Source organism: Ostrea edulis, chromosome 4 (genome assembly GCF_947568905.1).
Source record: "Ostrea edulis chromosome 4, xbOstEdul1.1, whole genome shotgun sequence".
NCBI classification, from domain to species: Eukaryota; Metazoa; Mollusca; class Bivalvia; order Ostreida; family Ostreidae; genus Ostrea; species Ostrea edulis.
In genome coordinates this window covers 25,548,081-25,574,311 of record NC_079167.1, presented here as the reverse complement: position 1 = coordinate 25,574,311, position 26,231 = coordinate 25,548,081, and the positions used below count along the sequence as shown (strand labels likewise).

Below are 26,231 nucleotides of genomic sequence, written 5' to 3'. Positions count from 1 at the left end.
ATGCTGAGATCACTTGGAGAGAAATTTATTTAATTAAGTATAATCATTGAAATTCCTGTCTATGTCATATCTTTGAATCTGCAAACATAGTTATTATATGTCAAGGTCACAAGAATTATATTCAAACGTTCGATCCGTTACCGTGAAATGTAAAGATTTTAAAAATTTTAACGAATATACCGTTGTAGAAAAGGACCTGTCAGGTTTGAGTTTTCCCATATAAAATTTGACAGTTCAGATTTAAAAACAACAACTCAGTTTTCGTCATATTTTATTTTCACATATCTATGTAGGGGGAAATAACGACAGTGATTATGAACATGAACGAAAATCACACATTTATGAATATAAAAGTTTACAAACAACAATTGATATTTATCTGCTCAAAATCTCAACGGTCCTTCTTCCCGCGATGAACTTAAACTGCAGTATATGTCGTCTCCGTGTAAGTACCATACACGTGTGTAAGTCGCCTTCCGGGGTCACCGGATATGCGTCGCCAGATACTCAGAAGACCTGAATTATTTACAAAATATTGATAAATATGTTTATTCCAATTGATGTATTAGAATTGTATTAAGGTAGCTCCATCCTCATGTGATTTATCAATATTAATGGTTGAAAGTGGAAAAACTGTATTAATTTAATTTCCACTCAATATAGCTTAATTTAGTTACAGGAAATAACCAAATAAAATGTATATGTTTTCACCTCTTTAAAAGATATCAGACATACTAAAACAGAAGTATAGGTCAACATGAAAAATCACACATTTTTGTAAAACAGAATAATACAAAAAAAGATAAAAACTTGTTAAAATGGCAAATTTTTAATGTCAACAGCTTAGAAAAACTGCTAATATATAAATATGTATAAATTAATTGTGGATATTCGCGAAATCATTGTATCATAGACATTGATACAGTAGAGGAAATACCAGGATAGAAGTTATTGTCCTTGTCAGCATATTTTTCATTATAAATAATTGATTATCTATGGAAAATATATATGCTTTTCACTATCAATAGTTTACCATACTTTTTATTTTATCCAGTGAATAAAATTCCTCTGAGAGATATATTTCTATCATGCGCAAAGTATGAATTAATAAAGATTTTTGCAAAAACCTATAACATCACTCGAGGATCGATCTACCTTAAATCAGCTTAGATTATTACAAAATATAGTGGTTCTAATTAAGAGAGATCACTCCTTCCTTATCCCCCCCCCCTAAATTTTGTCTGACTTGCAGAAATGGTACCATAAGGCCTAATGATTGTCAAGGTTACTAATGATTATTGAAGGTCATTGGAAGGGAAATTGTTTTAAAGCTCCGTTCTTTCTCAATAATTGTCAAACTCTCTGAAATGGTGCTTGGCATCTTATTGTTATATTTAAAAATAGATATGTGAAAAAAAAATTCAAAGGTCAATGTGTCTAGAAGAAAACCTCTTACAACAATTCACATGTAAACTGTGTGTGTGTGTGAAACTGGAAAGCAAGGTTTGATTACAATTTTTGGAGTGAAAATGGTACTGAAGATATCAGGTGCATCTCTCCCACCCTACACGAGGTATATAAAGTGTAGTAAATGTATGCTCATGTACATCATTGTAATGATACATGGAATGCATCTACCTTAAATATTGCTATGATTCGCGGCTGAGCAGCACCTTTAAAACCTAGCATTCCTCTTATTCTACACTACCTTATTTTTACTCCAATTATTGTACCCAAACTTCGCCTTTACTAAGCCAGGTTTTGTTTAATTTCCGAATTATTTTGTTCTATTTTGTTTTCGACTTCAAATGTACTTTCATTAATGCCGTTTTATTCTCGTTTAATGCTATCTTATCTTCAGGATTGTGGATCTTTCTGGTTTTCAAGGTGAAGTATTAAAAAACACCAAGGTCATTATAATGGACATTTTCTTGTGTTCTGTTGCGGGAAAGTTATCTTACAATACACCTATTGTCCACAAGTTTGCGGTGAAAATATCTTATTCCCCTTCGTCGACCTTTATAATTTTCTAATCAGTAGCTTTGACATTTGTTGTTGTTGTTTTGTTTTTTTTTCATCAGTTGCATTCAACTAAAATAACTGGCTATAATCTTTTACATTTGATAGGGTAAAGAAGGAAATTTCGTCATTTAGCAGACACTGCAAAGGGGGACAATTCAAACTACAGTTTAATGAGTTTTTTGTCATGTATCAAGGGTAAAATGAAAGGTTAAGATGTCATGTTCTTTTTCCCCATTTAATCCATAGGTATATACGCAAACGTACGTGAGTATGCATATACATTCAATGAAGGCCGAAAACAATATTGGCAAAGTAAAAAAACAAAGATCGATTTTGAATACAACAAACCTACAGTAGTCAAATATTAGTATGTTTCCCGGTTTTAAGGAGTGATCTACCTTAAAATTGTTTATTAGACACAAAACACATATATAATGTATTAATATGCAGGTTTGAATGCTCATGTATGTAAATAAATGTGCCCAAGCTACATCACTAGGGAAACTTAAAACAAACGACAGGAAGATCTAAGATACTAAGTTGTGCATGCGGTTCTCACATACCGTAATGTTTTGCTACGCTGCGTATCACGGTGTTCTATTCTATAATGTTCAAACCCTACATGTAGAAATATACCATGTTCACCAACCAAATCACCTCTTGAACAAGATTTTGTCACCTTCACAAATAGGATGACGCTACGGGTCGGATGTTATATGCTACAGATTTGTTTTGTTATATACTAACGTTTACCTTGTTTGAAATTTTCATTAAATCCGGCGTAGATCAGAGGGTTCAGAGCGCTGTTGGAGTACGCCATGGTGTATGCAGCGAATTCAAACTTGTAGTACCAATCATCTAGCTGGAGAAAAAAACCAGCAGTGGTGATGAAGAAGTAAAGATGTTTGTTAAACCTTCCAGAATAACTTACTGAATATCTGCATTTATGAATTAATTTAACAATAAACCTTTTTTCCATAAAACATACGGCATTGGAAAATGAAACTTGTATCACTTCATATTTTTTGATACAGTTTTTGCCAAACTTAGTTTTCATATTTCTTAATTTGAATTGCTAAATTTTGTAATATTGACGTTCTGAAATCATTTTGAATTAAACGGTGAACATATCAAAGGTTTTAAGAAGTAGTGATATTCGGGAAGAAATGAGAGAGAGAGAGAGAGAGAGAGAGAGAGAGAGAGAGAGAGAGAGAGAGAGAGTTATAATACATGAAGTTATGCACATTATCACAATTTTCCCATGCAATTTTTAACTGCATCTTAAATGGTTCATCACTTTCCAGTCTGATTAATGGGTGTTGGATACATCCCATGACTTTCAATAAATCGCGATAAAACTAAATGGAAGTAGGATTCTAAAACTAAAAAAATGGAATTGATTTTTAATTGTGAATGTGAAATCTTGTTTTCCATTTTGGATGTGGGATATGAAGTGTTTGGTAATTGTGAAATTGATGTTCATTTTATTTCAGCTATTGGTCTCGCTAGGATATTTTCTTTGAATACAGTAAAACATGTTCAGAAACTGCGTTGATTCAAAGAAATAAGATGGTGGGGAAGAAGATTCGTCTAAATTTGTCTACAATCCTTACTCAGCACGATTAGGGGATAGTTAGTATGGGCGAATTTAACATCAGTCACGGCGACAAATTACCTCGGACAAATCCATCAAGACATATATCGGAAGGTGCCCGTGCTACATCTTTATCAAATAAGAGACCACTTTCTCTCACGTACAAATATATAAAAATCTGATTAAAGAGCAAATTGCATCGATGCAAAATATTTCTATGTACGGAATTTCTGTGTTATGTGACGTCTCAACAAATGGTGAAAAATCTCGACCCGATTTAAACATATTTGCGTAACTCCGCTGAAAATACATGTATATTGATCAAAAAAGAACAACGAAACGCATAGTACAATTTCATATTCATTTTAAGACATGGAAAGTACTTCATAATTTATTTATTGATAACACAAAAATGATGTAAACGCTGGGATCATGACCACTAATGACAATTACAGCCGTTAACAGTTTAAGGTCACCCAAGTTCAATAGCTGAAAACGCCTTCCCATGGACGAAATTAAGTTCCTAAAAACGTCTAGGGATGTTGTTCCACTCTAACTAAAGAGCTTGGACCAGTTGTTGCTGCGGTTGTATTTGGCGGATGTGCGTATCCAGTTCATTCCATGTGTGTTCGATGGGATTCAAATCTGGTTATTTGGATGACCAAGGAAGCTTAAGAACCCGGATACTGTGTCTTTGCAGAACATCACGTGTTAGACGAGCAGTATATGGCCTGGTGTTGTCATGTTGGAATACTGCTCCGGGATACTGCATTATTGGAACCACGTGTGGTTGTATGACTTCATCAATATACCGTTAGCCATCAAATTACCCTGTATGTGAACCAATGATGTACTGCCTGTATAGGACATTGTTGCCCCCTCCAAACCAGTCAGCCTCCTGGATGCAATTTTGAGCAAAACGTTCGTTTTGGCACCTATACACTGAATCTTCCATCATGCCTCTGCAGTAAATATCGAGAATCATAATCATTGCTTAATCAAACTGTCCACCAGGTTACCGCGGCAATACTCTATGAGTCTGAGACCATTGAATTCTGTTCTGGCAATGTTACGGAGTCTTAACAATGCCACAAACATGTCTACGCGCTATTATTCCAGCATCCCGTAGTCGATTGCAAAGATTGCAAGAGTCTGCTCTGATATTCTGCAAAGGAATGGCAGATGTTGTAGATGACATTGTTGTAATTCGTTGACGAAGATGCCGCAATCGGATGAAGGAATCCTGTGATTTTGACGTCACGCGTGGTTTACCTGCTCTATGACGAAAAGCTATTGATATCTGCTCCAAAGGCGAGATATTGAGATTTGTGAAACATTTAAATCTCGTGCAACTGCAAATTGTGACACACGTCTCCAGTCGACCAATTGCGTTGAGCATTATTTTATTTCACAAAAAACTGGTTGCATTTAATGACAACGTAATCAAATATCATCGAGAACCCATACTTTTGATAAACTACTGGTGCTTGAATCACGTGCATTAGGAACTTTCAACAATCTCGAGTTACTGAGACTGATATTAGTAATTTATGAAAACACATTTTATTGTCCTTAAATTCTGCAGAATAAATGTACCTATCCAGTAAACAGTAGCTTTAACAAGAGGTAATCAGGCGAATCATTGTAGACCCCCGAAAACTATTTGAAAAGATTCAGCGAAAAGGTACTATTATGCGTTTCCTTCTTTGGGGGGGGGGGGGGTGTCAGAATAGAGAATATTTACTACTGTGAGAACTAAAACACCCCAGTCCTCACAGGGCTAATATTAAAATGAACCCGTCCGTTCATCCTCTTCCAAAAGAGTAGATATAAATAGTAAACAACTTCTAAGCCAACCAAGATACAAGGTTAGGGCACAGATTACAAAATGATAGTCCAGACTCAGAACAGACAGGCTCGGGACGTAAGCAGCATACAAACAAAGCAATTGACTTGATATTGAATTGTGGAATTTCAGATGGATAGAATTCGCTTTAAATCCAAAGATTTATATATATGTCGAAGATTATGCCAGACGATGGGCTAAATATGAAAAAGAAGAACTTCATACATTGTCAGAATGGGTTAAAAACATAAGAGGGATATTAAAATCCCGCATTAGGCACATGAAAACAAAAGTACGTACCATCTATCCTTCTGTTGGAATTCCCATGGGCACGAATTGTGCTCCTTTGTTAGCTGACCTGTTTTTATATTCATATGAAGTAGAATTTATTCAAAAACTTCTACGTGAGAAGAAAAAATCTCTCGTTGTGACCTTCAATTCGACTTTTAGATATATCGATGACGTTTTGTCTATTAACAATGATAGCTTTCATTCATATGTCGATTTGATATATCCCTGTGAGCTCGAAATAAAGGACACCACAGAGTCGTCCACTTCTGCTTCATACTTAGATATTTTATTGAAAGTAGACATTAACGGCAAACTAACAACTCAACTGTATGACAAACGGGATGATTTCAGCTTCTCCATCGTTAACTTCCCACATTTATGTAGCAATATTCCTTTATCACCTGCATATGGTGTTTATATATCTCAACTGATTCGATATGCAAGAGCTTGTTCTGGGTATAGTCAGTTTTTAAATCGAGGTAAGCTACTGACAAACAAGTTGATGGTACAGGGATTTCAACAGTCTCGATTGAAGTCAGCATTTCGCAAATTCTATGGTCGTTATAACGATCTAGTTCGTCAATACAACCTCGCATTGGGTCAAATCGTGTCTGACGTGTTTCATACCGATTGTTAAGCCGTTCTTGGCACACTGATTTTGACTGCGGATAACTCCGTTTACCTGATCAGGATATGGGGCTCACGGCGGGTTTGACCGGTCAACAGGGGATGCTTACTCCTCCTAGGCACCTGATCCCACCTCTGGTGTGTCCAGGGGTCCGTGTTTGCCCAACTATCTATTTTGTATTGCTTGTAGGAGTTATGAGATTGATCACGGTTCGTTATCTTCACCTTGCATGTACCACAATAATTGTTTTGAAGTCAAATATCATAACCACAAGACCAATTTAACGGTTACACATTAAATAATTTGAAAAGTATTAACACTGTTCAAACCTGAATAGGAAAAATGAGAATTGTCAGATTTTTGTAATATATAAACATGTGCATATCGGAGACAAAATTCAATCATTATTTTGTTTACAGGGGTTGTTTTCCAAAGAAAGAAAACTTGGGAGGGGTCTACTTTATTAAATCACTGAAATGGACATTGTGCGTTGTATGTGTGTGTGTGTGTGTGGGGGGGGGGGGTGTTTGTTTGTTAAATGGTTTATTTGTGCTTTACGTTTTGATAGGAACTGCCAAAGCAGATGTCTTTGAACACAACACGCTGCATATCAGTCGCCGACAAGCTACATGTATCTCTGAACTCTTCACGTTATTTAACAACAGTTAATTATTTTTATATAGGGGCCTGCAATAGGTACAGGGAAAAGAATGCAACACCCATTTTATAAATTTATTGACAATAGTTATTTCAAGTGTTATTTTACCCGAACAAAATGCGTGCTGGTAATGGAAATATAATTTTGTAGATGAATACTTACTGTTAATGGAAATCTAATTTTGTAGATGTATATTTGCTTGTAATGGAAATCTCATTTTGTAGATGTATATTTGCTTGTAATGGAAATCTAATTTTGTAGATGTATACTTGCTTATAATGGAAATCTAAATTTGTAGATGTATACTTGCTGATAATGGAAATCTAATTTTGTAGATGTATACATGTATTTGCTTATAATGGAAATATAATTTTGTAGATGTATACTTGCTTATAATGGAAATCTAATTTTGTAGGTGTATACTTACCGGTAATGGAAATCTAATTTTGTAGATGTATACTGGTAATGGAAATCTAATTTTGTAGATGTATACTGGTAATGGAAATCTAATTTTGTAGGTGTATATTTGCTTATAATGGAAATCTAATTTTGTAGATGTATACTGGTAATGGAAATCTAATTTTGTAAATGTATACTTGGGTAGAGTCTTACCTGGCTCCTGGTGTCCCGGAGTTCTGTGTACAGTAACATAACCTGACACGGTAACCAGCAAACACAGAACACAACCAAGATAGTTATCAGCATGATAATTATCTGAAAGAAATTTACAATCCAAAATAGTTATTACTTTTACGTCAAACTGTAAACATTGTATATTTGTAGGTAACTTGGGTCTCTTGGGCGGCCTATTGCGATCGATTGTTATCCGTGTCGTATATCGTGCATCAATCAACTTCTCTGTGGGGTTTTAAACAGATTTGTGGGGTAAGGGGAACTAGAATTGTGAAATTATTTGTATATGGATGAGATACAAATCAAGGTTTACGTTATTATCGTTTCAGTTTACTTACTTGCTAGTTTTAGTCTTTTGATTGGACGTATAATGGTGTATTGTGTATGTCTGTACGTCCGTCCGTGTTTTGCCTTGATTGTCCTGTATGTTTTCACTATTTCAATGAAACGTGACATAACACAAAAAAAAAATTGGTTTTTGGTTCGGTTCTCCCATTTTTGCAAGTGTTCTGCCTTTTTATGTGGGATCAGTGTTGATATATGGATGGTTTGTGCACGGTTTTCAAGCTAAGGTTGCGCCAATAGTGAGACCTTGTTTATGCTGTCCTTTGAAGGCCATGCATTATGTGATTCTTACATACCCAGCCACTTACTGCAGGTATGAAATGTTCACACACGGTACACTGTTGTGGGGGTTTTCCCAGTTCAAATAAATGACAAATAAATGTATAGACATACACCGTAAATAACGAAATATGAAGGACGCCCTATTTCGCTTCTTAACAGCCGTAATTCATTATACCCAATGATATATTCGTTATTTGTACCTATGTGGGGAATGGCAATAACTAACACCATTATAACTGGTAAATATAAATTCATCTGAAGTGTGGTTGCTTTAACCGTGCATTACTGTTAACCACAATATTATGTCAAAAGTTCTCTTGTAAGAACATGGTCTTGTAAGGACCGTGGGCCTGTAATAATATTTATCGCTGAATTATCGTTAAGTCTGTGTAAAGTCCCATGCTACCGATCAATCCTGAAAACCAATAATAGTGTATGATAGAATTTCAGTTTCAATCAGAAATCTTCTGATTTTGGAAATATTGTATTTGTAAGTGACGACTGGTCGTGAACTCTGGTGAATTAAGTCAACGGGAACCAATCGGCAATTTTATTCAAATTTACACAGTTTGAAATCAAATACATCAAAAATTTCCCGGCGAAATACATTTAATGAGAGTATTGATGATGGATCTAAACAAAGAAATAAAATCCCTGTGACTTCTACAGAGAATATAAATAGCAAGATACATATACCGTCGTCGTACAGTGCAGCATGGAATCCCCCCTGGAAATACAGAGCAAGATATTTCGCAGGGGGGGGGGGGGTGTATCCTAGAATAAATTTTTGCCATGCTCAAAGTTAGTATGACACCCCCCCCCCCAACGAAAACATCGAATTCCCTCTCATTTCGTCTCTGGTTTCTTATTAAAGGTTTTGTGCTCATTTATTTTAATGCTAAATTTTAATAAAGATACTAATGCTACGGTATTCTTTAATCAAAATAAAACCAAAACCTTTATATAATGTGACAAAACATTACGTTTGTACAGTGTAGATGTATAAATGAAAATACTTTCAAAAAATGACCTGTGTTTTTGTCACATTTTCTTTCGGGAACAAGCAGCTTGCTGACAACGTGACTATCTTATTAGCATACCGCGTGCATCCCCCCTCCCCCCATTCTTGAATTCACGCTTATTACGAAGTGATATTTATTCCCGTAAAGGAAGTTTACATAAACGTTATTAGATAATGAATAAATTGCTAGATAAATTAATAAAATGTTGTCATAATTACACGTACAGTTATTGTAATTTAATCTAAATACAACAAGACTGCTTCGCATAGCCATACATGTATGTCCCCCGCCTCCGCAAAAACAAAATTGAAGCGCAATAGTCTCATAACTCCTGTAAAATTTGTAGAATCAAAATCGTGGTGTAATATAATCAACTACATGTACATATTGTGACCAACAATCCTGCAAAATTTGAACAAAATCCGTACAGCGGTGTCCGAGGAGTTGCATCCACAAGGTGTTCCTATGGTGTAGTATAAATTCAACAAAGTCCTATAACTCCTGTAACATTTGTCAAATCAAAATGGCGACGCAATTTGATGAACTACATATATTTACTAACTACCCAACAAAATTTGAACAAAATCCGTTGGGCGGTTTCCGAGGAGTTGCGTTACGGCAAGGGGTGGTGCGAAAAAGCAGTAATTCATCAAATTTCAGGGTAGGTGTAAGTATTTAATTAGCTAATTTTCAAAGTAATTGACCGCATGTCTGATATCTAGGAAATATAAACTAACCTTAATTCTTATATTCATAATTCAAACGCAGGTTCCTAGAACATATTGGAAGGACAACATGTACTTAATTATTAATTTTTAGCTTTCGGTACGCATCGGGGTAACGAATCCTCCATTTACTTCAAAGTTATGATTGACAGTTACAAAAATTACAGCAATCGAACTAATGCAATTTAACCATCAGTGTAACATGTAAATCACGGAAATGTGGGTACTCTGGAATGCAATACTTTGATCTCTGTCATGAACATTTTATAAATTTACAAACGTTAACATTTATTTACCTTCCGTTTTGTCTTGGCTTGTTGCTCATCCCTTTTGTCCATTATCTCGCCCGGAATATGTGTAGTTTTCAGTTTAAGAATAATGACGCCATAAGCAATGGACATAACCACGGCTGGAATAAAATACAGCACCACCGATACAGATACAAAGTATGCTGTCCTTAACGGCATTGTGGATCTCGTGATATTACCCACCACTTCTAATTCATATGGCCAGGCATCGTCACACCACAGCTCTGTATGGTCCAACCATTCACGGCTTTTCATTTGTCGGAAGAAGAGAAGAGGTAAAGCGACGATTATTGAAAAGATCCATATGATAACCAACGAAATACTCGCTCTTCTTTCTGTCATCCGGGCTCTTAAAGCAAATACGATTCCGAAGAAACGATCATATGCAATCTGGGTGAGGGACAGCACACTTGCCACAAGAGAGATAACTGTAAAAAAAAAATTATATACCGATATGCAGTTTAATTGTCCAAACAAACTGATGTCTTTAAGAGTTACAGCAGTCATTATTATGGTTTGCACACATCCCCTTCTCCTAATACCCACACAGAGATACATTACTAGATCCAGTAACTGTTCTACCTGTCTTTCTTCCTCCTGATTGATTGTTTCACATCCCGTTGGGACTTTTTCACACATACTGAGACGTCACCAGCTGTAGGTGAAGTATCACAAACTTAGACCTATGCTTAGCGCTCAATGCCATAGCAGTGGGGGTTCTTATCCAAAAGATCCGTGATTCTCACCTCTAAATGAACAACCACTGCCTATTTTAACGTCTTAGATTTGACGCGGTGATGACACAAGTGGGGCTCTAACTCACGACCAACCCGGTTACGATGCGAAGGCTCTACCACTGACCTTATGAAGGGGAAACTTCAGATGCTTTCAGCCACAACATATGCGAGAAGTGGTGTAAATGAAATGTGGAATTTATAAAAATCCAAAGAATTCGAAATCAACATCATCAAAATGTGTGATTTTTCAAAAGATCCCTACCTGCTCAAGGGCCGTAAGCGCCGAGCATAGGCCTAATTTTTGCAGCCCTTCATCGACAATGGTGACGTCTCCATATGAGTGAAAGATTCTTGAGAGGGATGTTAAACAACATTCAATCAATCAATGAACACTTCCACATATTAACGTTAAACTAACAACTCAACTTTACGACAAACGGGATGATTTCAGATTCTACATCGTCAACTTCCCACATTTATGTAGCAATATTCCATTATCACCTGCATATCTTGATAGGTTAAATATAAAGAAAAAATTCATAACTGATACTGTATGTGGTGGTTTCTGTCAAACTTTTTAATTTACCGTATCTCGTAAAGAATGGACTAGTATAAGATAATTTTAACCAATTACAAACATCAGAACAATATCACGGCCAGGTAGATCTCAAAACTAAATTACTAGTATGTTTACGATGCTACCGTTAGGGCGAGCGCCGCCAGTGTACGCTTTATGTATAGTTTAATCCATAGCAGGCACGTAGGATAAGAATATTCCGAAGTTATCTGGACGTTTGCGGACAGCTGCTTGTTGGAAAAGCCTATATGGCACGTTCTTGAACGCTAATCAAATGGAAAAAAAACTTGGTACGAGTTGTGCAGATTTGTTACGGCGACGTCTGGTATAAGTCACGTGACTCGAACGAAGACCAATTCTCTCTAATACCCGTGTTACCATTGTAGCTCTCTGTGCTTGCTATAATGCGACAGTATCGTTGATTGGGCAATTCTAAAATACATGTATTGTGTTGCTGGTTTTTGCTTTCATGTGTTACGTCGCCGTTAAGGGTCTGACACCACTGTCACGTTGATTTGCTCTGAAGAATTCATATTGGAATATCGTGACGACCTTAATAAAGACTTGGGTATTATTTCTTGATGTTATTGGCAGGCTGTATCACTCGAACAAATCGAATAAAGAACCTAAATAATGGCCCATTGGGTGATGTTAAATGTCGCATATGACTATTCTGGGAACGATTTACTTTAGTAATAGTTGGAAGAGTACGAATTCATTTCCTATTGACCTCAACACAAATTTACGAGACTCTCACTATTTTACTATTAAATTGAATTGTGATGAATAACCATCGATAAACAAACACAGAGATAGCAAAATACACAAAATTATGTTGCGTTCTTTTATAGGTCTTATTCACAACGTGCAGCGATTCCAAGTGACTATGTTGCGTTACTTTTACAGGTCTTATTCACAACGTGCAGCGATTCGTTACTTTTATAGGTCTTATTCACAACGTGCAGCGATTCTGTTGCGTTACTTTTACAGGTCTTATTCACAACGCGCAGCGATTCTGTTGCGTTACTTTTATAGGTCTTATTCACAACGCGCAGCGATTCCAAGTGACTTGTGCCGTTTTTGAATATATTCCTACTACGATGATTTCCTAAGTCAGTTTTCGATGTAAGCAATTTTTATAAAAATTAACTCAAACACTATGAATTTCTTTAAATTGAAAATAATTGAATTCGGCCAATCACGTAACACTTTCACTGTGTTATAAAGGAAAGTGGACAGCCATAGTCTGCATCCACTTCTCTTCACAAATCCTCATGTTTTCATTCTGGAAATCGTGTAAATACCTGAACTGGTGACGTTTTCAAGACATTTTGTGAACAGAAGTGGATGTTTACGGAAGCATATAAGGGCCGCAACAGGTCAGCGTTAATGTTGGCTTTTCCAGCTTGAATCTTGGCGTCTCCAACTTAAATCTTAGCTTTTCCAACTTTAATCTGGGTTTTTCCAAGTTTTAAGTTTGCTTGTCCATATAGGTTATAATGAGCATTATCACCTGCATATGGTGTTTATATCTCTCAACTGATTCGATACGCAAAAGCTTGTTCTGCATATCATCAGGTTTTTAATCGAGGCATGCTACTGACAAACAAGTTGATGTTACAGGGGTTTTAACAGTCTCGTTTAAAGTCAGCAGTTCGCAAATTCTATGGTCGTTATTATAATCTAATTTGCCAACACACCCTATCATTGGGTCAAATGCTGTCCGACGTGTTTCATACCGACTGTTAGGCCATTCTTGGCCCACTGATTTTGACTACGGATTACTCCGTTTACCTTATCAAAATATAGGGCTCACAACGGTTGTGATCAGTCGACAGGAATGCTTTCTCTTAGGCACCTCATCCCATCTCTGGTATATTTAGGGGTCCGTGTTTTCCCAACTCTCTATTTTGAATTCCTTATAGTAGTTATGAAATTGATCACTGTTCATTATCTTCACCTTTCATTAAGTCCCCTATAGCTATCAAAAGTAAAATTTATGGGGTCAGGCTTCTGGGTGGGGCTATATGGATAGTGAAAATACATTAACTACTTCAAGATTTTCCTCGCCACTCATGAAACAGGTCTTGATTATATTGAGCAGGGGTGGCTTCTTACTAAAACTTCAGGGTCGGAGTTGAACCCCAAGGATGGGCCTCCGTGGCCGAGTGGTTAGAGCATCGCACTCAAAATCACACGGCCTCTCACCTCTGTTGGCGCGAGTTCGAATCCCGCTCCCGTCGGTAAGTGAGAAAGTTTCCCAGTTTACTTTCGGAAGGTCGGTGGTCTCTTCCCAGGTACATTGTATCTGGGTTCTCTCTTCCACCAATAAAAACTGGGCGCCACCAGATAACTGAAAAATTGTTTGAGTGTGGCGGAAAACAATCAATCAACCAAGGATGGGCTATATGGATCATGTAGTGAAAAATGGATAAAATCTAGATATTTTGTTCTACTCCTGAACATCTAGAAATCCATATCGGTTCATAACTATGATCCTCTACCAGAATTGTGAAAATCATGGCTTCAGAGTCTTCAGTTTTGGTTTTGGGGTAGGACTATATTGATGATATGGTGGAAAAGCATTTAATATTTATTTTGAAAATCGCCGCCCTTATCCTTAAAAGTTCTTTATTCTATGGTATCCGGATGACCAATAAGATCCATGGGTCTTTGTTAAGAAAAAAGTAACAAAAGTTCTATCGTTTTCAACAGCATTGCACGTAAAACTACAGGTATTTTGTTGAATTCGAGTGAGAGTAATGGATGGTTCAGAGATATAGCATAATCTAATATGCAGGTTAATAGCCATTTTCAATCAAAGCACTCATCTGTATTATTGGAAAATAAAGCTCCGATTTCCAATGCGGGAAACAGTGCGATAACGAATAAAAATACCCGGTTTCAAAGAGCACATTAACCTTTTATTCATATTCGCAGTATGTTTTACTGCCCTATCAATTTATGTATGAAAAATCAATTTAGCATATTAATCTTATAATCATCACCTGATGGATAGGTCAATGTAGTTACCAAAGAAGCCGTGGTTCTCCCTGAATACGGCGGTTTCGCTTTCCGTTTGTTTTTCTATAGTGTGCTTGCTGTGTTGACGAATGTAGTTCTGATATACTAATGTCAACAGCCAAGTAATTACACTAGAAGGAATGGTTCACGAGGAAAAGCAAGATCAATGCGTTTCTAAACGAGAACAGATGCCAGAAGCGCGAAAATCGTTGAATGGAGTAATACTGGTTAAGTGTCTCTAATCACTTCAAGTAAGCTCTGAATGGTGTAATACATGTGTATCATACATAACGTTTGTCGTGTTATAACACAGTTGCATTTCTACTGTATCTTATTCCTAAATCCAACTGAGTTGATTTTCTAACCCAGTTTCTCGCCATCTGTAACGAAATGTTTGTTTTCATTTCATGAACTGAAAAACATCTGTCGATCTTTATTTTAATGCTGTAATTTTTAGTTAATGAAAATTGTACTAAAACAATGCTCAGATTTCCATGGAGCAACGTGGGTTGTTGTTTTTTTATGAGAACCTTTAAGACACAAATCATTCATGAATATAACGCCAGTTGTATTTTTTGCGTGACGCAACAATAAAGAGTAATGTAAATTAAAAGCAACTATTTCTTTCCTTTCATTTTCCTTTAATTTTCAATCATTGTTATATTTTAGGTCTCATGAGATCTGCGTCTGTTTGTCATCGTGCACTTTTCGTTAATACAAATTTTCGATTTTTTCCCAATAACCTTTGGGTTAATTTCAACCAAACCTGTCATAAATTATCCTTGGTAAAGGGGATATAAGTTAATTCATAGGACGCACCCTGTCCTCATGAAACAGGGAGATAATTACGAATTAATCACTTGGGTGGAACCTTAAAAAACCCATTGAACTTAACGTCATGAAATTATATGAAACCGTCCTCATAATATTGTTTACATTTTTAAGTTACAAGGCATGACCCATGGTGCCAGGGCGGGGTCTAAATAAGGATTCAAAGTTTGAAATAGTAATTACAAAATCTTTACACGAGAACTACATAACTGTAATTTGTCATATCAATGTGCAAGTACCGTAGAGTATGGCATTTCAAACGTTGCAATATTTGTTATTTTCCAATTGTATCGTATATTTTTTTTTTATTTTGTATTACAAAAATTATTTGTATAGTTTATCTTCCGTTTGTATTGCATAATTTTTATTTTTATTTGCATCGTAACATTTTTTATTTGTATTGTTTAATTTCCAGTTGTGTTGTATATTTTTCATTTATATGGCATAATTGTTTAATTTGTATTGTATCAGAGACATTGTTTATTTTGATTTTGTCACAAAGGATTGATGAAAGCCTTCAAAACAAATTAAAATAAACAATCCCTTGGATACAAATAAACAATATGAATGAAGTTTGCTTAAATCATGAAATCAGTGCTCAAGGTAGTGCCATAGTAAGGGTATAAGGTCTACACTGAAACAGGAAAAAACCTCTAGTACTGCATTTTTAAGTAGTACAATTTTATATCTAGGTAAAATCAAGTCAGGACCCCTGGGGCCAGGGCTTGGGCCAAGATAGGGGCTCAGACATTCACATAAGATTCATGTATATGCAGTAAAGTTAAAATTATTTACATGAGAAATGAAAACCCATTTTAAAAACATCATTCGGAAATGACGCGAGAGGGTCACGTGATCAAATACAGTGAAGTCCGAAAGGCCACTTACAAAAATTTGATTACGTAATAGCCCCTACATTCCATAGTGCAGTGAAGTTTTAAAAAATGTTAATCATAACTTATGTAATTATGTACTTAAATTGATTATCCACTCGTCGAACACTGCAACGGTGCATCAAAATTATTGATGGTTATATATTAAATTTAGCGAAATTTGAATGGGACACAGAATCCTGTTTGACATATAGGCCAGGCTAGTCGCGTTGCTGTGGATTTATTATCACAGAAATAATTATCAAGCTTTGTGTAACGTACAGCTACTGATGCATTCTTGTTACGACCCTGCTGTATGTTTTTATCTGATCGATGCCCCTGCTGCTAACCGTGTCAAACGTTATGACCTTTGACTTCCTTGAGTTGTTTTGGTACTATCGTGTGCCAATATAACAAAGTAATATCGAAAATGCATAGATGACCGACTGACGATAACAAACAGTGATCAATCTCATAAATCCTATAAAGAATACAAAATTAAGGAGAAGGGCAAACACGGACCCCTGGACATACCAGAGGTGGGACCAGGTGCCTAGGAGGAGTAGGCATCCCGTATGAATACATTTTTATAAACTGTCTATGTACAAGTACGTATTCTTGAAAGTACACATTGAATTTCATTCAACTGTGAGCCTGGGGTTGACATGATTCCACATTTGTTATAAGTTTAACATGGGAAAATATTATGGGATTAAAAATTTCTTCTCAAACCTACAGTTTTGTATCCCCGTGGGGATCCGAGTTAGAATAGGTCCTCAGTACCCCTGTTTGTCGTAAGAGGCGACTAAATGGGGCGGTCCTTCAGATGAGACCGCAAAAACCGAGGTCCCATGTCACAGCAGGTGTGGTACGATAAAAATATCTCTCCTCGAAGCCCGTAAGCGCCGAGCATAGGCCTAAATTTTGTAGCCCTTCACTGGCAAAGGTGACGTCTCCATATGAGTGAAAAATTCTCGAGGGGGACGTTAAACAATATACAACCAACTACAGTTCTGTTACTTATGTAACTACCGTGTATAACGTACACAATGTAACTGGTTAAGGCCTGATCGGAGCTACTGTGGCAGTCCATATATAGTTCTATATTGGAACAAACAAACAAACAATTAAAATGTATCATCACAATAAACAGATTGTAAAGTGCCAAATTTGATTTCTGTATAGTTTTTATTCAAGTTTCTTTGACTCTATAACCCGAAGGAAAACGTTGGCGCCAAAAAGTGGTTTGACGTTTTGCATAAGAATACAATATAAAGATAATCTAGGAACGGATATTACATCGTCACATAGTTATGATTTAAATCACTCGTGATACTGACACGTTGCAGGAGGCTGGAAACCGGAAGAACGTGAAGTAGAAATCGAGCCAAGAACATGGAAACCGGAAGAACGTGTAGTAAAAATCAAGCCAGGAACGAAAAATCCTACTGCAGCAGAGGTACAGTCATTGAACTTCAAAAATCTTATAAACACTATTTTATTTATTTGCTTACAGACATTAAGCTTATTTATGTCCACCTTCGAAGCATCACTGTACACTACTTTGCATTGGTCGGTCGCTAGCGACATTAAGCATTATATTTATCTTGAAACACCGAGAAAAGTCAATCTGTTTTGGAAAATTGAATTGTTGGTATCATTCTCATTAATTAAAAGCTACAACACTGGAATCAAGCTGGTTGACTAATGGTTTTGTTGTTCATGAAATGAAGACAAATGCATGTGATACTGACAGTTGCAGAGGGTTGGATACTGGGCTTGAAAATGTAGAAGAAATCAAGCCAGTCTGACTTGGGGGGAAATATTCTAAGAGAATATTTATGGTATTCGCTAATTGCTTAAAATTACTCAAGGAAAGAGTAAATTCTCTCATCGTTAGCTTTTACATGTTCTGTTAAATACAAATATCAGTTATCCGTTTTTTTAGAATTACTAGGTGAATAAAAAAAAAGCATTTCTTTGTTTAGTATGATACTAGTAAGCTGTGAAGACATGAATTTTCATCCCACCTGCGTATCAACAGATAGAAGAATTTCACTGTTCTGAAACAAATGATATTAAAATCATAATGAATAATGTGTTCACTTGCTGCATAGCAAAAACATTCTTAATTCGAGTACGGTGGGGCGGGTTCAGTAACGCCATAGTTCTGTGAAACTATGAATTGACATATCTTAAAATTTACTACAATGTGAAGTATCAAGGTTAAAATTAACCTTGTGTTTTTTCTTTGTGTTTTAAACTTGTTTAACAAATTCCACTTCCCACAATCAAAAAGAAACAGTAACAAGCATTCATATAAAATTCATTGTACGTCTTATAGCTTTTTTTCACCATACAATTTATATTTTTATAACCAGACGCTTTTTAATAGATAAATAAATTATTCTTATCAGAATTCAGCTGAATGGTTAATTAAACGACATAAGCCCACACTTAACTCCCTAATGAATGACGTCAATAACGGGAACTGCTATAGGGATTGTGCGAAACTCAATGGTAGAAAAACCGATTTCCTTTGCGAAAAATTCAGCATCAAAATATACAAAGCTCACATTTAGAATTTGTTAACTGAAGTTGTAAATCCACCGGGACCATATTTGAAATGAAAAAAATGTATGAAAACAAACATTTGATTAATAACGTCATTTCGCATTGCTAATGGCCTAGAAATTGCAATGCTGATCAGTGGTTAAGTATTCCAGCCAGAGGGTAATTTTTTAATCAAGGGAAACAGTAAAGTTTATGTCCAAACGAATATTTAGCATGTTTATAAGTGATCTCGATGTCTAGCACTTTTATATAAAGTAATTGCAAAACTTTTATGTAATACTGAAAAAATTCGCAATTTATGACAATCAATAAAATCATAAATTACCTTTTGTGAATGTATTCAGCTTACAGAAGAATGCGCCAAGGATCCACCCCTCGGTGAGGTCATCCACTAGTGTAACCCAGGTACACGTTAAAGTGACCATTAGATCCGCCACAGCTAAGTTCACTATGTAATAATTTGTAACAGTTTTCATGTTTTTGTTTTTCATGACAATGACAATAATCAAAATATTTCCAATTAAAGAAAATATAGTGATAATCCCATATATCAAAGATTTCACAATAATCTCCCATAATGGTACTTCTTTTATTACACCACCGTATGGTATAAAACTGAAGTCCGGTAAATCGGTGTCGTTTTCCATCGGGATCGGACTTAGATTAACTTTCTCCAAAGTCCGTTGTCGATTAGACTGTCCACATCCTTGAATGAACAGAGATCAATTGAGGCTGCAATACAAAAGAGATTGAGATAAGTGTCGATCACAAAACATAAACATTTGTAAAGACTAGCGATGGACGTACACAACACCACCCAAACTGATCATTAACGATTCCTTTTGTTATTGTAATGCAACTCCGCTACCGACTTGCGTACGCGCGCTAGAAACTAATTAAATTTTATGTCAGCGTAGGAAAGCGGAGAGCAAAAATTAAAAGCTTGATGAATTCATTATCTAATAAGTTCGATCCACGTCTATAAGTAGTTATTCTATTATTGGCCTATATCTAATTCTTCGTTAAGAATTTTATCTCAAGTTCTATTTTTTATTCTTTGTGAATTCGTAGGAATATTGCGCGTTTTTCCCCCGCAGAGAATTTAAAGTATATCCACCAAATACATTTATAGTATATTCTATCGTAGTTCTTTCTTGAAAATAGATCCTTTGGCCAAACATCATGCGCTTTGAGAGAGAAAATCGGACCACAAGCAATTAAGAACATCACATGCTTTATCAAAGACAACCGTTAGCATTCGTTACTCGATTCGTCTGTCAAAGGCATGCTGCAATTGTAGTTAACAATTTTCGAAGTGAAAGTTTATACATCAGATATAAAACTCCTTCATCCCGAATAGTTAATGTTGTGATTATCATTTTGATATACTAAAAATACCTTTAGTATACGTATGTTAAAGAATGATCAATTCGTTGTGGAGAAAAAAAAATACTAAAAATACATCTCCGATGTCTCTTTGATGAGCAAATTCATAACAAATGAGATAACTTCATCATATGTATACTTACACACGTCAGCTACATCGTGTCAATGTAGACATCTGTGTAAATCAAAAGTACATCGGAATTTTATCGAGAATTTCCATTCGAACAACCCTTCTTGTTTTGAGATGATGACGTTCGTAAACTTGGATTATCGTTAGAAATGAAATTGAATTACATGTACTTATATATATGATTTGCGTGTCTGTTTGCCACAATGCATTCTTCATACATAATAAGAGAGACATCAATTTTTATGCCCAGTTATTTTTGTCACACATGATTGATTTTTCAACTTACCTTACTTTTCACTCGAAATATTTTGGAAAATAGTCACCATTCATGAATATTCAGAAGTTTGTAAACGTGTTCTTTTATAATATCCACTACACGAAAAGCATTGGCGATATCTCTGTGTATAAGGGGAAGGGTCGTGCACTTAGACCAGTGCATTTCATGATCAATTATACTGTAGTGGTCGTTTTAGTATAGATCAATTAATAATTCAAAGGTAGAAATAACGACGGCAATTAGTGAAAATTCAGATTGTTAACTTTAACAAATTAGCAATGGAGTACACCATCAAAAATCCATCTGTATGTGGCAACACGACTATGTGATGCTGGTTCTTAATGTGGTGTGATTCCTCACATCTGCTTTTGAAGCCTGTTCAATATGATTCTGAGATTCACTTAATTAACGAGTCTGTGATCACGTATCAAGTTTGCTAATGGAATTTTTTCTTTACATTTTTACTTGAATTACTCTACATCTTTCACGACAACGTGTCAATGACTGATTTCTACGAACTCGCTCCTCCCACGATTTATGGCAGGAATCTCTATATATAGCGAGGGAAAGGCGTTGCTTCAATTACGTCAGATTTATAAAACAAAAATATCTGTCTTTTCTCACCCTTATCCGCCTGTACTAACACTAATAGTGACGTAAACTTTTATGCACCACGCTTTTATTATTGTTTGTACTTGTGATGTTACCATAAACTGCTCAATATTCACTCGGTTTGGAAAAGTACGGAAGCCGATAGGTGCCAGGGTATAGAATTAATATTTATTTAACTGGCGGCCGCCACTTAATTTATGTGGCGGCCGCCACTTATTATCTGGCGGTCGCCACTTATTATCTGGCGCCCGCCAGTTAATTTATCTGGCGGTCGCTATTTAATTTATATGGCGGCCGCCAGTTAATTATATGGCGGCCTCCAGTTAATTTAACTGGCGGCCGCCATATAAATTAACCGGTGGCCGCCAGATAAATTAAGTGGCGGCCGCCATTTGATTTATATGGCGGCCGTCACTCAATTTAAATCATTTATAAGGCTGTCACCAGTTATTCAATTCCTCTCTCTTTCTCTATCTCTCTCTCAAAATGAAAGGGGTGCAATCCCTCCCAATGCTTAGTAATATGTATGTGATACACACACACACACACACACACACACACACACACACACACACACACACATATATATATATATATATATATATACACAATTAAGAGCATTAAATTATTGTTTTTCGATTGTACTGTTAAATACGTAGAACCACGGAGCTGACCCTCCATTTTTTTGAAAACGTTCAATTTCTATTATTTTCACATGCAAACTATAATTATTGTCACATGTTAAATAAGATTAATTGGCGGATTGGCCCCCAGCCCACTCTTTTGGTGGTAGTAATGAATGGTAAAAATGTAATAATGAATGAACTGATCAATTGAAGAATGAACAGAGCCCTCTCCCTCCAATTTAGGAGTACGAAGTTTGGACAAAGGAGACATTTTAGGTTCCTTTTCTGCTTGTCAACAATTGTAGAAGATAATTTCTCCTCCGACTGTCCCTATAAACTTTGAAAAACGATGCTTCGTGTTTGCGTACTACTTTCCAAAATAATCACTCAGCGATATGAATTACATTGTTTTTGCAATTGGCAGTCGCCATATATGAATTAAGTGGCGGCCGCCAGATAAAATAAGTGGCGGCCACCAGTTAAATTAAGTGGCGGCCGCCACATAAATTAAGTGGCGGCCGCCAGTTAAATAAATATTAATTCTATACCCTGGCACCTATCGGCTTCCGTAGAAAAGTACTTGGAAGGTGTATAATCATAGATAACTACACTCCTTCCTAAATAAACCCTTGTATACGTATATAAAAGTTTACTGCAATGTTAAAGATCAGAATTTGCTATAAAGTTTGTCTTCAAAACTGCGGATCTTACAAGCTTTTTGATTGGTTAACTTAGTGCGTGTCAATAAAACACAATAGTATGGTGAACCAGAATAATTAAGATTGATTGGATGTTTTTTTTAAAACGTCATCTGAATTTGTTGTTAATTCAAATGTCCAGTTACAATAGTTATATTATTAATCGATTTAAATTTTAATGTAGATGTCCTAGATTTGATATTCGATAAAAAGAAATACAGGTAATTTGAATCAAATTTGACGAGGGAGAGAGAGGAGGAGGAGGAGATTGTTCAAGTCTTTATTCTCCTTACCAATAGTACAAAGGTATTGTGAAAATACATATATACAATACAATACAATATACAATACAAATATACAATATGATGTGTTCACAGTATATACAAATGTACAAACTGCAGCAATATAAACAAAGGCATTATAGAGGGGACAGAGTATGATGGATAGCTTTTAAGAATTTACTTAATTTTCTTAACGTAACAATATCGTCAGTATTAAATATAGATTTTGTTGTTAATACATTTGGTGGCGACCTTTTTCTCCATTTAATACATTGATTTCTAATTCTAGCAAATCTACTACATTTAAACAAATAATGGTATTCATCACCAATTTCATGGTCATTACACAAGGTACATTTTCTTTGGGATCTTTCTATGCCGTACCATCTGCCAACTTCAATGGGTAATCGATTATTACATGTACGAAATCTACACAAAGCAATTCTGTCAGAAGGATCAAGTATATCAAGGTATTTTTCAAAACAAAATTGTTCTTTTATTATACGATAGAGAAATCCTTTAGATGAATTAAATGCAATACAATGCTATGCCATATTTGTGCAAACTGGTCACATATTCGTTGCTTAATAGTATGTTTGAACCATTCAAAAGTAAAACCTCCATTTGAATCCCACATATTACCGAAACCTAAATTATTTAGATTTTTTTCTCACATAAAGCATCCAATTAGAAAAGTAAGAATCTCGTGTGAATTTGCATTTACAAAATGCGTACATAATATTTGATTATCTCCTGCAATTGTTAATTGCCGATATTTATCGGTTCCTTCACTTTGCGGTTTTATATAGGTGTTGTGACGAATATTTAGGTGTATTACAGGTAGTACAAAAAAAACCATTGAAATCCTACAAAACAACCATCGTACTCGTATACTTCTTGGTGTGTCCTAAGGCGCTCAACCAGAGTTAGGTTTCTCGAAAATGAAGAATTAAAATTCTAGCGAACTGAAGAAAGAGCAAAGAAAATCAGTACAAAAAATCAATCATTGGAACACCCATCCACCCCTTTTGCCATACAACCATTTATCGATGTGTAATATGAAGACGGTTTCTCATAGTACGTGAGAATGCGTGATAGCTATTGGATTTTATGTGATGCTTCCACTAGAAATAGTCAGCGAATGAACACTGTGAATGGTATCGATGCTGGTATGGACTAGCACGATTACGAGTCGTAGTTGTCTATTAAAGACGCAGCACAAAAATTATACACATCTTATAAAGTCTTTAGAAAAAGAATTCTATTATAGGTTTAAAAATGTTTTTAGACGGCACCATTCTGTAGTACATTGTACATGTATATCGCAAGCGGGAAAAAATCTTGCTTTATGTAATTTAATGAAAACTTCTTTTTTTTAAAAAAACCCAGATGACACAGTTCGGTAAATATATCATCTATTGATGAAATTTGAAGGTGAAAAACCGGACACAAAATGTAATAATTGTAACAGAGTGCTGTTACAAAATGTCTCCCAAACGAACACTAATTGAATTTCCACTCTCAAAATAAAATTCGTTTAAAGCCCACTTTCTGCAAAATAAACAAACTCCATACTGGTTTTAGACTTACACTCCTCTTACAAAGCCCGTAGAGTTAATTCCCCTGGATGAAAGGAAACCCTTTCAGCACAAGTGTTATATGAGTAGCAAAGAAGAAATAAGCTATTAGTTAATGGAGACATATTTTGCATATTAAAGATGTCAAACCGACTGGAAATTATAAGTTTCAAGCGGCCATTATGAAAATTGCACCCGTTTTAAAGCTTTAAAAATGATGCATTTGCCTAAATGGATTTTAAATAATCGATTATTTCTCCTAGGCACCCGATCCCACCTCTGTTATATCCAGGTGTCCCCGTTTGCCCAACTCTCTATTTTTTATTCCTCATAGGAGTTATCTTCACCTTTCGTTATCTCCACTTTTCATTGTATCTCCTAGGACATATCAAATCCTAGAACTTCTTTTAAAAGCATTTTCAGAAACTGCTGGAAAAAATTGGGATATTTTATTCAAAACGTTGATGTGTTTTTCCGGACATTTTGAAAATTTCGATTTCCCCCTGTTATCCCCCATCCCTAATTACCATTACATACCAACTTCTTGTTGAGATCGGACATTTTGAAAAGTTGACGCGTCAGACTGGGGTTCCTTTATTCTTTGTATTCTCGACATCATGTGATGCTTTTTTAAAGCATTGTTAGAAACCCCATGTTAAAAATATTGGGGACAGGGGTTCTCCTATACATTAAAGATTTAGTCAGAAGTTTGACGCGTTTTGGAGGCCATTTTGAAAATGACAAGTTCATTATGTTATTCGCCACCCTCACCTTCTCCTACATACCAAATTTAACAATTTATAAGCAATACAAAACAGAGAGCTGGGCAAACACCGACCCCAGGATATACCAGAGGTGGGATCAGGTGCATAGGAGGAGTAAGCATCCCCTATCGACCGGTCACACCCGCCGCGGAAATTATATGTTTAATAATTTTAAAAACAATGGTGTCTGAAAACTGAAAGTTAGGGGGAAATGAAATGATTATATTGTCTCAATTAACAATAAATTCAATTTTTTATTCACTACCAGATTGAGGTATAGTTACCAAAATTTCTAAGATCCCCGATTCAGGTCTGAGGGAGCCCAAAACTAGAAGTAGTTGTTTTATGAAATCATTAAGCCATTATTACAATGACGTTGCAGTTAAAACTTTGTTCAAACGGGATAGGAGTACTCCGTCTCCAATGCCTTTTTTCAAGCATAGAGACAACCCACGATCCTAATTCAGTCATATCAACGCAATACCGTCTACAGATTGATTTTCGGAGCAATCACTTGCGTTCTGAGAACTCTCCGAATGTGCAGGTAAAGATAATGTTGAACCTAAACGTTAAATGTGCCATCTATAAATCAGTGGTGGTATTAGGTACTGTTATCTGCAATTATCACACGATGATGCCGCGAATCTAAAATTTATGTTATATGGAATTTCCAATGCTCCAAAGACAGGGGTTGTGAAATTCACAGTTTTTATTTTCTCCCTCAGTGCCCTCGTCTTAAAATAAATATTTTTTTGACTATTTGATAATAAAACAAAACAGAGAAAGTGAATAGGTTGGTTGCGTTCGTTACAAGATCGCTTTTAATAAGCAAACATCAAATCGACAAAGCTGAAAAATCCCTAATGAAAGCATATGAAATTGGGCTGGGTGGGAGGGAAAGCTAAGGCACA

General features: G+C 35.8%; 1 protein-coding gene across 5 annotated transcripts in view; it reads right to left on the bottom strand.

Annotated features, from left to right (window-relative positions):
• Positions 1-258: 258 nt before the first annotated feature.
• The window catches only part of LOC125671839 (substance-P receptor-like), a 56,222-nt gene continuing 30,249 nt past the window's right edge, over positions 259-26,231 (bottom strand). For 3 of the 5 annotated variants that reach the window (XM_048907792.2, XM_048907793.2, XM_048907791.2), the window contains 5 exons: positions 19,295-19,701; positions 10,343-10,782; positions 7,652-7,753; positions 2,776-2,884; positions 259-516 (listed from right to left, as the gene is read on the bottom strand). In XM_048907792.2, coding sequence (XP_048763749.1) covers positions 419-516; positions 2,776-2,884; positions 7,652-7,753; positions 10,343-10,782; positions 19,295-19,616 — 1,071 coding nt within the window. In that variant the 5' untranslated portion in view covers positions 19,617-19,701 and the 3' untranslated portion in view covers positions 259-418. Of the gene's footprint in view, positions 517-2,775; positions 2,885-7,651; positions 7,754-10,342; positions 10,783-19,294; positions 19,702-20,498; positions 20,526-26,231 lie in introns of those variants that run through there. The other 2 variants (XM_056162368.1, XM_048907794.2) reach the window with 2 other exon arrangements.